The 21,175-nt window shown below is 33.6% G+C and overlaps 2 protein-coding genes across 3 annotated transcripts in view; one reads left to right on the plus strand and one right to left on the minus strand.

Annotated features, from left to right (window-relative positions):
* Positions 1–6,782, plus strand: part of LOC106074349 (von Willebrand factor D and EGF domain-containing protein-like) — a 55,080-nt gene extending 48,298 nt beyond the window's left edge. Inside the window, exons 9-17 of one of the 2 annotated variants that reach the window (XM_056004638.1) lie at positions 1,669–1,758; positions 1,923–2,018; positions 2,166–2,267; positions 2,381–2,476; positions 2,722–2,817; positions 2,936–3,031; positions 4,273–4,366; positions 4,538–4,654; positions 5,745–6,782. In XM_056004638.1, coding sequence (XP_055860613.1) covers positions 1,669–1,758; positions 1,923–2,018; positions 2,166–2,267; positions 2,381–2,476; positions 2,722–2,817; positions 2,936–3,031; positions 4,273–4,366; positions 4,538–4,654; positions 5,745–5,802 — 845 coding nt within the window. In that variant the 3' untranslated portion in view covers positions 5,803–6,782. The remainder of the gene's footprint in view (positions 1–1,668; positions 1,759–1,922; positions 2,019–2,165; positions 2,268–2,380; positions 2,477–2,721; positions 2,818–2,935; positions 3,032–4,272; positions 4,367–4,537; positions 4,655–5,744) is intronic. The other variant, XM_056004639.1, reaches the window with a different exon arrangement.
* Positions 6,783–7,568: 786 nt separating this feature from the next.
* Positions 7,569–19,887, minus strand: LOC129921669 (GTP-binding protein Rheb-like). Its single transcript, XM_056003929.1, has 7 exons — positions 19,670–19,887; positions 16,051–16,122; positions 15,747–15,897; positions 14,209–14,265; positions 12,179–12,226; positions 12,005–12,086; positions 7,569–11,380 (listed from the first exon to the last, which is right to left on the minus strand). Exons 1-7 carry the CDS (start codon positions 19,716–19,718, stop codon positions 11,288–11,290), a joined length of 552 nt encoding a protein of 183 aa, XP_055859904.1. The 5' UTR covers positions 19,719–19,887; the 3' UTR covers positions 7,569–11,287.
* Positions 19,888–21,175: the final 1,288 nt, after the last annotated feature.

Below are 21,175 nucleotides of genomic sequence, written 5' to 3' on the forward strand. Positions count from 1 at the left end.
TGCTCAACTTGATTCCTATTTAATTTACTGGAGCTCAGGGGTTGGCTAGAGGGTGCAGCCTTGTGGTCAGACTTAATTGGGTGTATTAGAGATAAGGCCCATATTTTATTAACATATCATCATCAGGGGTCAGACCTATATCGTACTAGATGATTATCACCACTGGTCAGACTTACATTATAATAGATGATCATTACCACTGGTCAGACTCATATTATAATAGATGATTATCACCACTGGTCAAACTCAATAGATGATCATTCTCACTGGTCAGACTCATACTAGATGATCATCCTAACTGGTCAGACACATATCATACTAGATAATTATCCTAACTGGTCAGACACATATCATACTAGATAATCATCCTAACTGGTCAGACACATATCATACTAGATAATCATCCTAACTAGTCAGACACATATCATACTAGATAATCATCCTAACTGGTCAGACACTTATCATACTAGATAATTATCCTAACTGGTCAGACACATATCATACTAGATAATTATCCTAACTGGTCAGACACATATCATACTAGATAATCATCCTAACTGGTCAGACACATATCATACTAGATAATCATCCTAACTGGTCAGACACATATCATACTAGATAATCATCCTAACTGGTCAGACACATATCATACTAGATAATTATCCTAACTGGTCAGACACATATCATACTAGATAATTATCCTCACTGGTCAGACACATATCATACTAGATAATTATCCTCACTGGTCAGACACATATCATACTAGATAATTATCCTAACTGGTCAGACACATATCATACTAGATAATTATCCTCACTGGTCAGGCCATGTTATACCAGATTTTCATCCACTGGTTAGCTTCTTATTGTATAAGATAATCTCCCTCTTCTTGTCATGCTCATGCTACACTAGATATTATCACCACTCTTCAGACCCATATTATATACTAGATCAGTGTTTCTCAAACATCTTCTTGAATGGAACATGGAACATGAAGCGGAATACTTAGCTTATTTTTCTAGGCTGGATTGTTTCCTATTCTTATAAATTAAACAATATTATTTATTTTCAATTGTAAAGCTATAATAAAATATAGAGGTAAGCATAAGAAAAATTAATGTTCAATCACTTTAATGATATTGAATCTTTAAAGAGCATAAGTACTTGGTATCATGCATGAGTTCCAATATCTGGTGTGTCAAGCCTGTTACAATACTTTGTCTTTTGTTTCACCATTATAAGAAAATGCTAATTCACACAAATAGATTGTAAGAAATGAAAATAAAATACTGATAGTTTGTTTTAAAATATTGTGGAACTCTTCAGACAAACTCGACCAGAATTCATTTAATGGTTGATCTTTGTATCTTTGTTTCAAATTAGAGTCAAATCTAGAGCAGTTCAAAGTTTATAGTAATATCTAATAGTTATAGAATTTTTGCTTTTGCCAAGAAGAGCTAAGCCTAATACATTCAATTTTTCTGTATTTAATGTGGAGTAATTGTATGTGTAGGTCTCCTATACATTGTGGAACAACTATTCAGGCATTCCGGAACCCTAGTTTTCCATGGAACACAGTTTGGGGAACACTGAACTAGATAATCGACCCACTTCTCTGAATTGTATTTCACTTACTTTATGCTTCTGTAATTTATTCCAATTATATAGTCTGTAGCCCTGCATGTGAAAATGGTGGTACATGCATACATGGGATATGCAGCTGTGCTCATAATTACACAGGCACATATTGTCAAAATAGTAAGTCCCTGTTATTCATTTTCTCAGACCCATAGACATAGTATTAATAAAAGTATAGTCATTTACTAGGAAAACAAACTATTACAGAATGATTTGAAAGTTTTTGAAATAATTAATTATTATAAATTGAATATTCGATTTAGTTGTAAATGGAAATATTGCAGGATTATGTGAAGCTCCATGCCTACATGAAGGAATCTGTACTGCTAATGGGAAATGTTCTTGCACAATTAGCTATACTGGCTCCTTTTGTCAATATCGTAAGTCTTTCAAAAAATTTTAACAATTCTAAATGGAGAAATTTAGTTTTTCAAATTTGAGAATAGCAATGCTAAAAGTATTTTTTATATGAAATAAATTAGATATATACTCAACACCAGTATATTTAATAATGTGTCAATCAACAGCTGTGTGCAATCCCCCATGCCAAAATGGTGGTAGCTGTGTTCAGCCTGATGTTTGTAGCTGCCCCACAGAATGGACTGGACAAACATGTGCTGAGAAAAAAAGTATTTATATTTTTTTATTTTCTGGCCTAAACAAAATTGTTTTTTAAAACTATATCTTACAATGAAATACATATTTAGTCTGCCAATACTCACTGTCCTTTATTTACTGACAGTAACTTGTCCTAAGGGATGCTACAATGGAGGCAAGTGTGTCGCACCAAATGTCTGCTCATGCCCTGTAGGGTTTTATGGCAAAAGATGCCAAAAAGGTACCAAACTACCAAGAAGCTTTTTTTATCCATTGCATCCATCTGTATAGTAATGTTAATTTAAAATATAATATTTGTATGACTTTGTTGAATTGTTTTTAGCTTGCGAGCCACAGTTATCAGCATTGTATTTAGTTCACTTAAAAGTTTTGAAAAAAATCTGTTGATATAGGCCTAATTAAAAATATATGCATTTGTTCTTCGTTGCTAAAGTTTAGATTTGAATTCCTTTAATGTCACTTCAGTTCTCTGTGAACCAAGATGTCAGAATGGTGGGGTCTGTGTTTCTCCTGAACTATGCATATGTCCACAGGGCTATCATGGGAGCCGATGTCAGAAAGGTGTGCCTAGATATATACTTATAGAAAGCTTTAGAGATTTATTTCAATATAGCAAGATATGCACCATCTTATAAATCTTTGCTAACCTGTATAAATAATGTACTATATTTTGTTTCAGTGAAATGTAATGTTCACTGTATGAATGGTGGGACATGTCTGCCACCAAACCAATGTCAATGTCCACCCTTGTTTTATGGAAAATTATGTCAGAGAGGTGAGTGATAAAGATAACAGATAAACCAAATTGTGTCAAAACTAATATAATATTATAATATAATAAATATGATTCATCTACTGAAATTATTAGGTTACTCAAATTTAACAATTTGTTACTTTTTTATTTAGTTTTAAATGTTACAAATTTTTTTATTTTTTTTTAATAAATTTTATTTATTATATTTTTTAGGATAAAAAAATTCTTTTACCTTAATGCCATCTTAATAGTTCAGTAGTATATTTGTAAAAATATTAATTATACAAAATGTACCCATTAGCTATTCCCAATAATAATGGCAATGTCTTTGATTTGTTGGGATTAATGATGTGCAGTGTTTCACGTGACTACTCAAACCCAGTTGCGATCATTACTTCAACTATATACAACTAAACTGTTCTCAAGTTTTGGGAGTTATTTCAATAATTAAAATAATTATCTCCAAGCTCAAACCTCCTGCATGATGGCTGGCAGGTCCAAAGTCAAGACCACCAAATGACAGTCTGAAGAGCATAGGCCTACAACTTGATCAGGCAACCAACTGGCCCACTTCCTGACTTTTAAATGACATATCCTCATAATATTATTGATTTTTGCTTTATTGTTTGAATCATTCCTCAGATGTAGGCCTGATAGTCATGAGTGGAATAAAAATATTTCCACTCTTTTGTATGCAAGTGTTCTTAGTATGATTACATGCTGCATTATAGTAATTAGCATTTGACTTTTCTTTCGAAGACCCCTCAAATGATAATGTTTATTAAGTTGTAGAAATCTGATCAGAACAGTAGCGAATGAGTGATCAGAAATAGTTAACCAACTGGCTTAAGCTAGCAAGGAATTTGGTTGCCAATTATGATTTCTCTCAAATGTGTTCATCTTTAGTTTAAAAAATGTCTAATAGGAATGATGTTCTGGTAAATGCTATCTGAATTGGATGATCCAAAGATGACTTCATATCAAAGTTATATTTAAAGAAAAAGCTTCTGTTAAAGAAAGATAACTAAAATTAAAATGACTGACAGATTCATCTGATTCAGATAACAAAATATGTCAGTCCCAACTGGACTATAAAACATTCTACAGTATTCCTTAGTCTTTGGTTTGTAAAGAACAGGGCAACTAAAAGGTTACAAAAAACACTTCAGCTTTCAACAAGATCAAATATGAATTAATTTATTATGATCTTTTGATGTTGGTAAGCATGTTTCATGATGATAGCATTTAAATGATTATTTCAGAGGTATGCAGATTAATTTGTTTCAATGGTGGGAGATGCAACAACAACAGATGTACATGCCCTCCAGGTTTTGAGGGCAAACATTGTGAAAGAAGGTATTTTTATGTTTACTGGTCAATAATTGTTTTCTTCTCTTCTTTCTTAGGGTATTACCATAGGGCATTACCATAATTGTTAGCTCAAAATTTTAACGCAATTGACCTGAACTAAATCCTGACAACAAATAGCATCATGTATCAGTACTTCATTGCATTATTTACTTTCAGGTCATGTATATTTGAACAAATTCAAATCCCACAAAGGAGAACATATAGAAAAGTTATACAAGAAGAATATACTGTACCATGTGACCTCAGGCCTTACCATACATGTAGGAGGACAAGGTTTGTAGCCTAAGAGATTCATTTGAACATAGTTGCAAATGACATTGTAAAAAAGACTACAATATAGAATTGTAAATACATGTCTGTATTGGACTCTTCTATTCCATTGACTTTTTCAATCTAGCTAAAGTCAATGGCAAATTCCTAGAAATTGTAATGATTCAATAGTAGTTGGGTTTAATTTGGTATTTCCTCAATGAAGTGACAGTACATTAAAAGGTTAGAATGGAAAAAGGTTAGAGACAAGATAACAGACGACAAGAAAAAACACCACTTGTAGTGATTTGATGACGTGGACTCTGCCCTTCTTTATGTAATAAAATTTTGTATTCTAAAAGGCTGGATTAACTTATTTTATATTATTCGTTCTTTTGGTTTGGATATTTACAAACTTGTAATTAATAACACCTCAAGTTAACAGATTGCTCAACTACATCTTCACTCAACCAACAAAATAGATAAATACATCTCATAAACTATTCTATGAGACGTCTGTAATACTGCTGGTAGTGCATGGTACAAAAGATAAACTTTTTAAAGAACTAGTAGCTCATGTTGTAGGTGATATAAAGCTGTCTTGAAGATTTAGCAGTTCATCAGGCAGGTCATTTGAAGTGTAGTTCTTACTGCAGTTTAAGAGTATCATATTGCCAGTAAATTAATTAACTAGTCTTTTCCCCACAACGAATTTCAGATACCCCTTAAAGCTGTATGGTTTGATTATTGTCCCAAGTTTAAAACCAGTTCAAGATGTATTCATTAATTAATGTTCTATATCTGAAATCTGAGATTTAAAAAGAATAAGGCTTTATCAAAACTGGAAACTTTTAGTTGGGCAGCAAAATGTTTTGTCACTAAGTTGTGAAGCCAAACTGTTGGATTATTTTCAATTTTTTTTTAGTATTGAAAGATAATTGATCCATTGATTCATCATGATTATCAAACAGAAATGCCAAATCTGTCAATTATTGTAGCAACAGTAAATAATTTATAATGTTTGCAAAAAAAAATGCTTTCTGCCCTTACATAAATTTTACTTTTAAGTAAAAAAAATGTCTTCTAAACTACTTAATTTTCTTGTTTCTTCCAGGTTGAAATATGTTTTGATTACTAAAGAAACATATAGAACGATATACACATGTTCCTGATCAAAGTACAATCTTAATTTCTATTGTGATATTTTTTGTGATTGTTTTTTTTTTTAACATATCAAATTTGTTCACTTCATTAGTTAATTTTTTTAAATTTTGTTTTGTTTTGTTAAATATATAAGCAGAATAATTGTAAATATATGCCATCTTGATTTTTTAATTCCCAATATTTATTATTTGTTTTGCAATATTTCTTATCAATGAATTCAAATAGATTTTAAATTGTGAAGAATACTTTATGTTTTGATTTCTTACAATGGCTCATAGTATGATACTGTAGTTTGGGATAAATATTGAATTATATGTGTATATTTTCATTTATTTCAATTTTCGTGAAATCAGTAAAAACAAATATAAAACTGAGTAATTGTTGCAAGTTATGTAACTTTATAATACTATTTCAAGTCTGAGCAGCTTTCTTTCATTTAGGGATCTTGAATTCAAATCTAGGTTAAATGTTTGACTCAGGATTTGTTGACAAAAACTAGGCATTTGGTCTTTTGTTATCCACAAAAAACCCTTACTCAATGTGACAAGAACTCTATATATTATTTGTCTAATGAATAGCTACTTCTCATTGGGTGGTTTCATGCTCAATCTCAGTGAACAATCAAACTTTAACATTAGAACATTGAAATGTTCAAAGCTATACATTTAGTTGTACTATTTAAAGGTGCTTTTTCTTATTATATACAGTTTAGAATCTTAAAATGCTTCTGCTAATAGTCAGAATTAATTTTAAACACCTCTAATATTGTTTTGCAGTTGATTATTTCACTGACATAACTGAAGTATTTAAAGTTGTTTAATAGCATGGTTATTATTTATTTGTTTCAATTTACATTTGATACAACACACATTTTGAAGGTCATGAAAACAATAAATATTCATCCATTGAGTGATCCACTCACACTGAGTGATCCATTGAGTGATCCACTCACACTGAGTGCTCCATTGAGTGATCCACTCACACTGAGTGCTCCATTGAGTGATCCACTCACACTGAGTGCTCCATTGAGTGATCCACTCACACTGGATGCTCCATTGAGTGATCCACTCACACTGAGTGATCCATTGAGTGATCCACTCACACTGAGTGCTCCATTGAGTGATCCACTCACACTGGATGCTCCATTGAGTGATCCACTCACACTGAGTGCTCCATTGAGTGATCCACTCACACTGAGTGCTCCATTGAGTGATCCACTCACACTGAGTGCTCCATTGAGTGATCCACTCACACTGAGTGCTCCATTGAGTGATCCACTCACACTGGATGCTCCATTGAGTGATCCACTCACACTGAGTGATCCATTGAGTGATCCACTTACACTGGATGCTCCATTGAGTGATCCACTCACACTGAGTGATCCATTGAGTGATCCACTCACACTGAGTGATCCATTGAGTGATCCACTCACACTGGATGCTCCATTGAGTGATCCACTCACACTGAGTGATCCATTGAGTGATCCACTCACACTGGATGCTCCATTGAGTGATCCACTCACACTGAGTGATCCATTGAGTGATCCACTCACACTGAGTGATCCATTGAGTGATCCACTCACACTGAGTGATCCATTGAGTGATCCACTCACACTGAGTGATCCATTGAGTGATCCACTCACACTGAGTGATCCATTGAGTGATCCACTCACACTGAGTGCTCCATTGAGTGATCTCACTTTTGTTTCTGTTTTTCCCAACAACATCCACAAGTTGAACAAATTCACTTCTGAGTAAAACAAAACAAGGAGAAGAAGAATGAATGAAATTTTATTTACAGAATGAGTTCACTTTGATTCCTTTAAAAACATATGATATAATGGACACACTTCATAGCCATACTTTACTTTGATTGATAAATAAAAACTTACATCTATGAGAATGAAAACAGAAAGAATGACATGACATCACTTAACAGACTCAACAGGAGCTGTGCACATATCACTCATCACTTAACAGACTCAACAGGAGCTGTGCACATATCACTCATCACTTAACAGACTCATCAGGAGCTGTGCACATATCACTTGTCACAAACAAAATATTTTACCAGGTGAATAAAAAAAAATGTTAACACAACTGAAAGAATTGAATGCTCTAAAACAAGTATAATTAGCAACGAACCAATTATAGTCAAATTTAGATGAGTAATATAAACTCTAGAGAGAAACATTGCATTGTATGGCATGAGTTACACAGTACATAGATTTGATTATAATAAAAGTAAACTATTGGACTAAAGCACTATGCATATTACTATTAAGAATGAAATTAAAGTCAAAATAAATAAATAAATCAGTTAACATTTTTTTTCTCTTTCCTTATAGATATTTATACCTTTAGCAATGTTTGTTACTTAGATTGTTACTTAGATTGTTACTTAGATTATGAAGCAAAAAGACCAAATAAATCATGACAAAGGCATCCAGAGACTATCTCAGGACAAAATTAGCTGGCACAGATTTGGGAGCTAATCACAACATCCTGAAAAAGACCTACACCAGTTACGTTAGACCTGTTCTAGAATGGGGCTCACCAGCCCAAACCAACCTAAGAAAAATAGACAAGGTTTAAAACATTGGTCTAAGGATAATAACAGGAGCGATTAAAAAAAACACCCATAAGAGCTATGGTGGAAACCGTTGCCCTGATCTCTCTGGATGAAAGAAGAGAAATAAAAATCCTTTCCCAATTCACTAAATTGGAAACCTTGGAGAGGCACCCACTCAAAACAAAAATCCACAAAACTGGCACTAAAAACCATCTCAAAAGGACCTATTACATACAGGAATCTCTAAACCTAAAAAACCCCACCAAATGAAAAAATAACTCTGGAATCCATGAAACATCATAATGAATCTCCACCCTGGGACGAAAGCTCTTCCTACTATAAGAGACCTTATTGAAAATATAACCAAAAAATCTAACTACATTCCAACAGAGCTCAAGGAAATAGTGAACTGTTTTCTACAAACTCATTATCCTAGCAATCAGTGGATCAGAGTTTACACGGATGGCTCATCCCATAAAGCCACCACAAATGGAGGAGCTAGAATACTCATCGAATGGATGGAGAAAAACTAGAAAAATCCATTGCAACTGGAGAGCTCTCTGACAGACACAGAGCAGAAAGTGAAGCACTAGAACTAGCTACTACCATGCTATCAAATCATCCAAGTACCCCACACAGTCAGATTGTCTTTCTAACCGATGCAAAAACAACCCTACAAAGATTGGAAAATTCTATTCCTCCTATATAAAACGACTCAGGACAGCACTTATAAAGCTCAACAACAACAGAGAAAAAACCTGTTATTCAATGGATACCAGCACATATAGAACTAGAAGGAAATGAGAAGGCTGACACACTCGCCAAGAGTGGGAGAAAAAACTCACAATTAAACATCGCACTCTATCCTGAAGAAATGAAGAAACTAATAGTAAATAAAAAAATGAGAAATGGACACGTTCTCATCTGAATCACAAGAAAGATGATGCCTATTATAAGCTATCAACGTCTAATCTTTCGACTCAGGACCGGACACAACAGAATGAGACAACATATGTACCAGAAGCTCAAAATTAAAACCAGTGAAATCTGCCCTTGTGGAGTGTCACCAGAGAAAGCTGACCATGTCCTCCAAGACTGCTCTCTTTACCAAGAGGCCTGTTCAAGACACTGGCCCCAAAACACCCCAATACAAAGAAAACTATACGTAGAGCTCCCTGATTTGGAAACCACTGCACAGTTCATCTCATATAATGGTCTAGTCATCTGAACACTCCAGCATAAAAATGAGAATGAAGAAGAAGAATGGCAAACAACAAACATTTCAAACAGCAACAAACAAAGCAAGCAGATGTTCATTGCTAAACAGCCCAAACAATTCTCACTCAGGAAGTTGAAGTGATCCAAATGTTTCTGACCTAAACATGCCAGTGGAACACCAGTTTAAAAACAATATCAATTAGCTCATTCTAATACAAAGCTAAAGTTTCATGACTGGGGGAAACAGCATTCTAGACCACAGTATGATCTTCAGATACTATGAACAAAAATATAATATGTATAAATAAAGACATGTATTCCTAAAATATTCAATAAATATTTAGTTTTGAAGTAATGAACACAGAATTTACTTAAGTCCTAAACAGTTTAAAAAAATAACAATTAAATAGAACAAAAGGTATAAATACAATATGGTAGACATATCTAAGTACTTAAACTTCCTATAAAAATTCCAGAAAAAGGTCAAACTTTGAATTTCCATTATCACCTTGATCTAACCAATAAACTTTAACCTTAGCGAGTCTGAGCAGCTTATTAAACAAATGTTGATGAAACAAGGTTTTCAAAACTAGTCTACTTTCTCTTTACAATGTAAATTACTAATAAAGTCCAATGGATTTAATGTTAAAATCCTAAAACATGTGAAAGCTCATACTCTGAAGAATAAACCAAAAAACTTAATGCACAGCTCCAATGTTAAGCCTCTTATGAGATGGCACAGAAACTAATAATCTAATTGATATGAATGGTGCTACTAGCCATAACTTGAGTATACATTTAATCGTGTATTATACACAGCTTAATATAAAGAAGTTTCTTGATGTATCAATGGGCAGAGATCAACTTATGAAAAAAAAAAAAAGGATTACTTCAGGTCTATAATCTTTGTCCACATGAACAACATTGTTGACATTGCAATAGTTACTTACAAAAATGTCCATCATCACCTCCGCTAAGGTGGCCAAAACATTGATTTCACTTTGGTAGAGAGTGCATCATGCAATACATTTAGTGAGAACTCTTAATGCCATCTGTTAACTAAAACCAGTTGTTTAAGTAAACTGTACATCATACATTAGATTTGTACCATGAATCTTCTTCAATTCAGTTATATAAAACAAATTCAAGTCCAGCATGGAATAAGACAAAACGAGGCACACATATATGCTATGTATCTTACAATTCAATTAGTCTTGATGCAAAAGTTCACACAAATACTACTATCAGCCTAAAACACACTTGTCCATGCAGCTCAGGTTCTTCAGCATTAGCATTCACACAACAAGGTTTTCCAGTAACAAAGCTAGAATGAACACTAGCCTATATCAACAGCACTTCCATGTTAAAACATACACTAGTAACCAAAAAAAAAACCCCACAACTTATCAATTTCACTGCAGTTTTACTTGCCTTCCTTGGCTGACTGCAGTAAAAAATTATTTCCTTTGTGTCCTATTTATATTACTATGCAGAATATCTAATCCCATGATAATAATTTCATCGTAACCTTAACACTAACATGTTTGCATTAAAAGGAGTAATGAACAAAAAATATTACAAGAATAAAACTTGATAAAACATCGTCGAGCCTTTAGAGCCAAACTTTAGGATCATGTTATTGTCGATGCAGCTATAGAAAACATAGCTACCTTGCCATCTGTTCCCTTAACCAGTACTAGTGTACTATGATAGAACACAGCTACTTTTCTCTGGGGTTTCCCCATTCTCTTTCTGTCTCATAGTGTTCAGAATTGTATCAAAAATATCTTTTACTGACTGAAATAAACAAAAACTTTAAGTAAATAAACACTAATATGAAAATTTACTAAATACTTGGGAATGAAAAATTCTTATGAAAATCTATGGTGCTATACAGGATGAAACAGGGTGGAGGACATGCACTAAACATGAGATATATCAATTGTATGAAGACCCACCAATAGTGACTGAAATAGAAAGAACAGACTACGTTGGGCAGGTCACCTTGAAAGAATGTCTTATAACAGAGGAGCGAAATTTGTATACATGCAAAACCAAAAGGCAGGCGACCCAAATGGAAGACCTTGAATGTGATGGATTGATGATGTGGAAGCAGATCTGCAACAGCTTGGGCGTGGAAACGAAAGGCCCAGGAGAGATCTGAATGGAAGGATGTGTTGAAGCAGGCCAGAGCCCTCCAAGGGCTGTAGCACCACTGGGATGGATGGATGGAATATGTTTTTTATAAAAATGTTTTTGTATTTCTAAGGTGTGTTGTAGTAATGAGTATAAAATATATTGTGTATAAATGTGAGGTGTTTTTTTTAATGAGTTTAAAAACCATGTATATGTAATGTGAAGAATGATATAAGGGTATCAGTGAAGAAAAATACAGTTCACTAAAACATATACTCTGCTTACTGAATTCTCTTTGGCTGATGCTTCCAAAAAAGGAACTTTCCACGATTCAGCTAGTCTTTTTCCATCATCTTCAGAAATAACCCTGGAGTTAAAAACAAAATGAGATTCAGGGGAATGACTAGAAAATATTATCCCTTAAAAATAATCCTTGTTTCTCTAAATCTTTATACTGACCTTTCTATACGCAGATCCTTTTTGTTGGCCACTAAAACAATGGGAACACTGAGAAAAACAAAAGAATCTTCTTATTAAAGCATTAAATCTCAAAGTTGATTTTTCATACTATAATAAAAAAAAAATGTGAAAAGCCATTTAAATAATGAAGTTATATAAGAACTATTTAGGCCTTCACTTAATATTGTTTCTCGCTTCTAAACACAAAGTCTAAAACAAGTATTGTTATCGACTATAAATAATTATGCAAACTTTCAACTTGATCCAGAAATAGGAAATGGGAGAACTTTTTACCAGACAGATGGACAAACAAACAGATAGGAGTGAGTCGATTTAAGCTCTGTAAAAATTTAACCTAAGACTGTATCACAACTATGAGAGTAATTGTATGTCACCTACAACACTATATATATTCTAGTGCACAATCAAACAAGGATATTTACTGATATCTGTTTAACCCAGATGTTCCTTAAAAAATCATACATGCAGGGCCGATCTTAGGCCACTGCAACCTATGCAGCCGCAGTGGGCCCCGCACTTTCTTAGGCCCTGCGCGATGTGAATTCTAGGTCTAAATTATTAAATTAAACCATTTTAACTTATTATTAAAGGGTTCCTGGAATTCTACTAAAAAAAAAAAATATAAGAAAAAGTCATGAAAATCTCCTGAAATTATTAAAATCTTCTGAAAACTGATGCAAATCTCCTTAAAACAGACAAAATTGTCATTTCAGGGTCTAATTCAATATGGAAAACGCCAATCCTACTGTCGATTAAAAACAAAACGGCATTGTCAGCTTTCATTTAATAAAAATTTAATAAGCCGAATTTTAGCCAAAAAAAAAAGTTAAAATACTTAATCTACTTTACAGTGGCATAGCTAGGGTGAGGGAGAGAATTTGAAAATCCTCTCGGGACCCACTTGAGGGGACCCCCAAATGAGTGTTTTTTACACACAAAAAAAACAAACATTTACGCAAAATGCAGGGGCCCCCAAAGAGGCCAAGAACCCCCGGGCACCAAACGCTGAAAAATTCCTAGCTACGCCCCTGTTACTTTAATAGTCACTGGCATACAAATATAGATCTAAATCTATCTCGACCTCTTAGAGAAAAAAAATTTTGCTAGTCGATTTTAAATCTAAAATACAAATCTGAATGTTTATCGGCTTTTTGTTGGAAAACTACTATCTACTGTAGATGACTCGTAAAGTTAATTTGACACTGATTTTGTACTTAGTAAAGTATAAATAAAATGCAAAGGCGTATTTATTTTCTAATACGAAATCTTTTCACTTAAATTATCCTTATCACAACCCAAATTAGGCCCCGCGCAATCCGTTTTGCATAGGGCCCCGCAACCTGTAAGACCGCCCTGCATACATGAGAATGTACCCCAGTGATAAGTGAATCGAAACACAATTATGATAAAGAAGACTTTAGGAATAGAAGAAATATTATAAAAGAAATATTGACATTTCACTTCCATCCTGTAGAATATAGTTATATGTCTAGAACATTTCAGAATGCTATAGCCATTGTAAAGCTTTCTCAGTATGAACTAGTTCAGAAGAGGACATTGGTAGGGAAGGGGTATTATGTTTGGTAGGGAAGGGGTATTATGTTTGGTAGGGAAGGGGTATTATGAGTTTCTCTGCTACTTGAATAGCCAGCTTTATATACCAATTATTTAAAAAACTAAACTATATGGCCCCCCAAAAAATCATAAGATATTTTAGTTTGCTGAACTAAAAAAAAACTTTGTTAAAGTTTATAAGTGATAATTAAAATGGAATGTTACATGTTTATCTCATTAACTATATTTGTCCAAGTAAAAACCTAAACTAAAGATTAATGTTTAAACTGTTAGCATTAAAACCATTTTAAAATGATCAACAAACTAAAGAGTTATAAATATAATGAGTATAATTTCAAAATCAAACCCCCCCACCACCACCACCATTTCAGTTGTGCTTAATGCAATGCTCCACAAAATATGTGTAACTCTAATAATGTCTGTATACGACTTACGTAATTCTTCCTTTCATGTCAATGATCTTGTTATATACATGTTTCACCACTTCAAAGCTAAGAAAACATCAAAGACAAACAAAAATATGATAAAACAGAAACTGAAAAACACCTTTTAGATATTAGAGAACATTTCAAATCCTGTCATGTACTAAAGTCCAAGCACTAATTCTTTTCAGACCATGCACACAAGAAGGGGGTGATGTTTGTACTGGTAAGGGTAAAAGACTCTATGCATATTCTAAACCTTTATTATTAGCAAGACAGCAAAGTGATCAGAACAAAATACCTTACATTTTAAAATAAAATTTATATTTACGTTTAAAAGAAATCCACCTGGCTTTACTTGGTATCAAAGTTAAATGCTTATATTAGATACCTTAAACATTTAGAAGTCTTAATCACTACTGTCTACTAGTATGCCAGTGCCATAAGCTGAAACTATTTATGTTGTAAATCCCAACAGGTTCACTATTCTTTTTTAAAAGTTCTTACTATTTCTATGAAAAAAAAAATGCAATAAATAACTAATATGAAAGTTGTACAGTTTTTCAATAAAGTTTAAAGGAAACAAATTATGGCAACTATTTGCCAGTAAAAAAAAATTCTCAAAAAACTGACACAATAAATTGTATAAATTGGGGAAAAAATTTGTGTAGGCGAAAATTAGTTATTTGATTCATATATAAGAAGTTCTTTTGTCAATGATAAATAAGCAAATTGTTGGAAGTAAACATAATGTTTTGAAACAAAGGCTGCTTTCTGAACCCCAAACATACCATAGAATAACCAAAGTTTAAACCAGCTAGAGTCATGATCTTTTATTTACAGATGTATATGTTTGCTATGAAACCAAACTGTGAGGCATTGTTAATGATTTCTCAGGTGTAAGTACAGACTTTTGCTTGATCATAGGTAACAACAAAGAAAAAAAAAAGACTGTCTTGTGTCCAAGCACCTCAGAAAATAAATGCAGTGGACCAATTTACTAATCTTGGCAGCAGACTGTCCTGTGGTGAAAATATCCTGTGGGAGTCTCCAGCAATGCATGGGAACAGATGTGGGTGTAATGGCTCTGATCCTTTCTATACAGAAGACATGCCAGGAAATTTAATCTTTCACATGAAATGTCTTGGGGAAATACCAACATTATATAGTATGGCAGGTAATAAGGTATCAGAGTACTTAGGTATCAGATATAAGTACTCCAAAAAACTCTTATCCAATAGTCCTTGAGAAATATTCAGCTATGACAGTGCCTCCTGTGAAGCACAGAAATGCAAGCCTCAACACTGTAGATGACAGAAGAAGCTTTCATTATCAATGATGGATGAATGATATAAAACATGTATCCTAGTTGAGTGAGTGGGCCATTGTGCTAATCACATGAAGAACATCAGCAATAAAAAAAAAAAAAAAAAAGAAAGACTTCAAGGTACTTAAAGTCTCAAAGGGAACAAAGCAACATCAGAAGTAAGCCATTTTAACTAAATATATATATATGTAAATTCAGAGAGACAAAAAAAAAAATCTCATACCTTTTTTGTGAGTTGACTGAGTAGACCAATACATAGCCATTGATATTGATGAAGTAAGATTGTGGTATGACTGAATACTCATCTTGACCGGCTGTGTCTATCACATGCAGTTCATAATCCTGGCCTCCTACTCTTGTGGTCTTGGAAAAAGCTGATACAAGAGAGACACACACATATTTCCGAACATTAAATTAGAATAAAAATAAATCCATGTTATTTTATAACATTTGATTAAATTAAATTGATAAAACTTATAGTGCGGGTGACTGTGTTTATATAAAGCCCATTGCTACCAAGAACTTACTATTTTCAATTGTTGGATCATAAGAATCAACAAACTGATTTTCCACATATTGGATAATCAATGAGGATTTTCCTGAAATGTAAAATTTGACTTCTTTATTAAACTGATAAAAATTATTTTCAAAATACATTATGAACAAAAATACACACAGATGGCCTTGAGTTAATCCCCAAAACACAATATATTCATTTGTGGAAAAATATATGGTCATAGATGAGTTTTACATTCACATAATCACTTGAACGAAAAGAATTATTATAATATTATGAAACTATAAAACAAAAAGAACAACTTTTTATTTGATATAGATTCATGAGACAACATTAAACTGATGTTGTATTTCTTGAAGTCCATGAAGCTAGATAAAAGTACAAGATGAGTATCAGAACAAGAACACTTTTATTTAATAGAGATTAAAAATGTTTTCAATTTAATATAAATACCATTTAAATGTTTCTACAGTATGTATTGAAAATAGAGAAGTCAGTCCGCCTCTGACTCACAGCAATAACAGGAACTTCTTTGTCAAAAAGATTTTGATGACATTATAAGCTTTTAAAATGGTTAATAAAGATCTTCTACTTGCTTATAGCTTGTAGAAGTGAAAGACTTGTAATTGGTTTCATATTCTGACTATCATGATTTTTATGTGATTAAACTAAGTGTTTGTACATGTTATAGGATCCTATTCATATATGGACTGGCTATAAACTAAGAAACTATGAATACATTCAATACAATATATGGTAACTTGCTGGACCACCTCTACAAAAGTACATTCACAATGATAAAACAGCACAATATGAAGAAGACAAGTATAATGGAACATGTAAGATCACAAGAGGAAAAAAAAAGTAGTAAGATGAACAACAGTCTAAGTCTCAGAAAGCTAACCCTAACCCTTTACACCCACTGTAAAAACACTGTAACTATAAAGAAAGCCTGGCCTCACTTAGGAGGTCAAAATATCTGAATCTTCCTGGAAGAGTGGTATGCACTTGGACTGTCATGGTGATGGTACCAAGTTCAAAATCTGCCAACTGCTCTCCCTGCAGGAGGTCAAAATATCTGAATCTTCCTGGAAGAGTGGTATGCACTTGGACTGTCATGGTGATGGTACCAAGTTCAAAATCTGCCAACTGCTCTCCCTGCAGGAGGTTTGGGCCTTGATGCATGAAATATTCTTTTGTTCTGAAGGAATGAACAAAACTTTTAAACAAAAAAAAAACAACAAGATAGGCCAAGATTTGATTTGTAATTCTACAATCCATTAAAACACAATTATAAAGAATAAAACATAGAGGCACTTCCATTTAACAGTTTGACTAGCAGTATCCACCAGCTTTGACCGTTGATTTGTTCCAAGGCTATTTACTTTGGATGTAGCCCCCCCCCCCTTTATTTTATTTGCACTTTCAATAAAACCGTCTGCATTTTTCAAAACCCCACTTTGGCTAGTGTATTCTAGTATATGTTACGTTTAATCAAGTGTTAAAATGTATCTTAGGATCGAGGTTATAAATTCGGTTTCAACTTTTATGTAGATCAATTTACTAATTATAAATTGTGCAAAAACAATATATTTCAAAAAATATTTTTAAAAAATAATATTATACGCAATTAGAGATTTCAACCAAGGGCCTTCTGATTTAGAGTCTAACACTCTACAGACTGAGCTAACTGGGTGTTATTAAAATCTGTGGAAATTACTTACAACATATAAATATTATTATACATTTATAATTTTTAAAGAAGTCAAATTAACTTTAAAAGGTTGAATCGAAATTGCGAATAAAAGAATCGATTTCTGTAAATTTAACCCAGGCCTCTGGTTTTGATCGTGAAACATGTTTAGTTGTTATAGGCACACAGAAAGTAGTAACTGGTATTCATAATATATATATTTTTTTGTCCATGGCAAGTAGAAGAATTAGTGATGTCAGTAAATCAGAGCCCTTGCGTTTCATATAGATAAAATTAAATATACATCTATTAAAAATAATATAAAAAAATATATATTTATAGATCTAGACCCAGAATAATAAAAATCTATACAACTATACATAATTATTAGTTCTAGACCTATATATATATATATATACCATTTCTGTCTAAACATAAAGTGAGACTAAAGTACTCTAAAGAGACTTGATCTAATGCAATATATAACCATCTCTAGATCTAGATTCAGTCTTATATATTATCTATAGATAGTATCTAGACTTATACATATATATATATATATAAATATATATTTCACTCTATATAATAGTATGAAGCATCTCTAGACTCTAGAGATTCTAAGTTACTAGTAGGCAGCATATTTATACTAGACTAGATTACCAGATTATGATCTATAGATTAGATATAATATAGATCTAGATCTATTTTAATTTTATATTCTATATAGAAGGCCCCTACTATGCTGTAACTATGCTGACTATGGCTAGAGTAACTAGAGTCTCTATTATACATATATATATATATATAAATATGTATATAGATCTAGACTCTGGATTAAAGTAAAATGATCATGATGAATGATTAATGATACTTTAACTTTGAATGACTCTATACAGTATACTCACTGTGGTGATTGTGTTTGTATATATAGTAATGTAAACAACACTTGATAGAACTTTGGTTGTAAGATTTTTATTAAGAAATTCTATGTTTATTCATTATTATTTATTATTATTTCATTGGTTGATTAGGTAAAGTGGGGTGACTGCCCTTGAGATTTGTTATTGTTGTCAGGGACCAGAGTTTTGTGATTGAATAGTAGGAGTACAATATAAGGCAGTTTTTATAGTTTGACATAGATTCCATATATATTTAGGTTAGGCTAGGAATTCAACTTTTGTTGACGTTATCTAGATCTACTACTACAGTTATAATTATTCCTATATTGCTTTATTAAATCAAATATATCCTGTTCCTAATGCATCCCGTCCCTGGTGCTTCTTGAAGTGTTGCATATGACGATACATTAACACGGTTAAGTGTCCATGTCAAAGTAATAGGCTAGGAGTTCACAATGCTCACACTATAATTAGTTATTAGTAGATCTATATCACTATATAGATCTAGTATAGAAGTATAATCTTGACTCCAGTTCTAGATAATAGATATCTACTAGTAGTACTAGATCTAGTACTAGTCTAGTGATCTAGTGACACTGACAGTCTAGGACTTGACTGTGACTAGACTAAACTCTGATGAATTGATAAACTAGAATTACTAGATGATCTAGAATAATCTTAAATCTAGAATCTAGATCTAGTGACAATCAAATCTAGATATAATCTAGATCTAGATTTAGATACTGAGATTTATTTTATTTATAGTCTAGATCTATCATCTAGTCTAGATCTAGTAGTAGTTTAAAGTTAATGAAACCATTGATGAAACTGTGACACTACTGACAATGAAAGAGATAGTCAGAGAGACTTTCAACTGAGTGACAGTCTGAGACAGTGAAACTAGATCTACTAACTAAACTAGTCTACTGTACAGTCGGAGTCTACTGACGTAGTACTGTGTCAGTACTGTCACTGACATTGTCACTGATTCAATGATTGTGACTGATTGTGTCACTGTGTGACTGTGTGAAACTCACCTACTGATCGAAAGCCCATAAAAGCAATTTTTCTTTCTTTGGGAGGCATTTTATTACAAAAAATAGATCTAGTATTTTAAAAAAACTCAAAAATATTCTATGTTTCAACAAATGAAACAAAAGTCTTTATTTTAAAACAATTTATGTAATCACTGTAAACAAATATTAAAGTTGTCGGATTTCCCTTCCCACAACAAAAAATATGGTTGCTAAGGGGACATTACTATAAAAAAAAAAGAGAGTAGGGGAAGTAAACATAAAAATACTTGGCTACTTGTAACATGCGTGTAACCCACTGCGTAGACCTGAAAAAAAAAAAAAAAACACATGTTTTTCTTGTAAAATGTTTTACATGTTTCGAATGTTCATTCCAAATCGAAGATAATTTACTTCCTAGTCCAAACCTCCCACAGGATGACGGGGGACGGCAGCGGGCAGAGTATGAACCGTGAACTGGGACCATCGACAATTAAGTCCGAAGTATAGTCCAGCGCATAGGCCCTACCGCACGACCAGGCAGCCTGGGTTGGTTGTAATGAGTGTGGAATTTTTTTTTATTAATACTAATCCAATCAAACTGTATTATATTGTTACGAATCTCACTATCCAGGCTCTCTGCAAACTGCACCATACACCACCAACTTAAAGAACTTCACAAGTCAGGGCTCCAAAATAACGTAAAGGTTTAATGTCCATAAATAACAGCCAATACTGTACAATTGGCAGCACGTAGAACAGTACAAATAGCTCTGCGATAACAAATATCTCTCCGATAACACCGTTCCGCCGTATCAAGTCTTTTGCACTGGCCTCTCCGTCTCGTTCCGGGCTTGCACTGGGTTCAACAGTTCAGGACTGACTTCACACACTAGGCTCGTTGTGTCGGACTCGATCACAGACCAAGATCAAGACGCCGTTCGTCTCAACTGTACTTGATAGTACTCCGCACTGAACCGTCGTAATGCTCCGTACAGAACCACACCGCTGAACTGTGCTGTAGTCGACCGTGTTCTGAACTCCTGTCGTGAACCCGCTTTCTCAACCGTCTTGACTGCGTCACCTCCGCTCTTATATAGGGTCCCTACTGGCCTTCTCAAACCGGACAGAACGCCGCTCGACGTTTCTAGGTGGTCAGATGACTACAACTCTCGTGACGCCCCTGAGCTCTGTTCACGTCGGCGATCCTTCCCGAACTCTCTTGTTGACATTCGTCTCGGCCGATCGTCGTAACTCGTCACGGTTGACCGCTCGTCTAGCGCTGGCCTGGGGCGATTTGCGTCGGCTGACTACACACACACCACTACCCCTCTCTGTGCCACCACCAAGTTTATAACACTGCCCCCTCCTTAGATCTGTCCGTCCCGGACAGAATCAACATCATGACATTGGCTGTAAAGTTTCATCGCTGTAGGTGGGGGTCGATCGGTGGCAGTTGGCTTGTCTCTTGAGCTTGACGGAGTCATCCATGTTGCAGTCAGTAATGGTCGCTTCCTTCTTCTTCGCCAG

The sequence above is a fragment of the Biomphalaria glabrata genome, chromosome 11 (genome assembly GCF_947242115.1).
Source record: "Biomphalaria glabrata chromosome 11, xgBioGlab47.1, whole genome shotgun sequence".
Lineage (NCBI taxonomy): Eukaryota > Metazoa > Mollusca > Gastropoda > Planorbidae > Biomphalaria > Biomphalaria glabrata.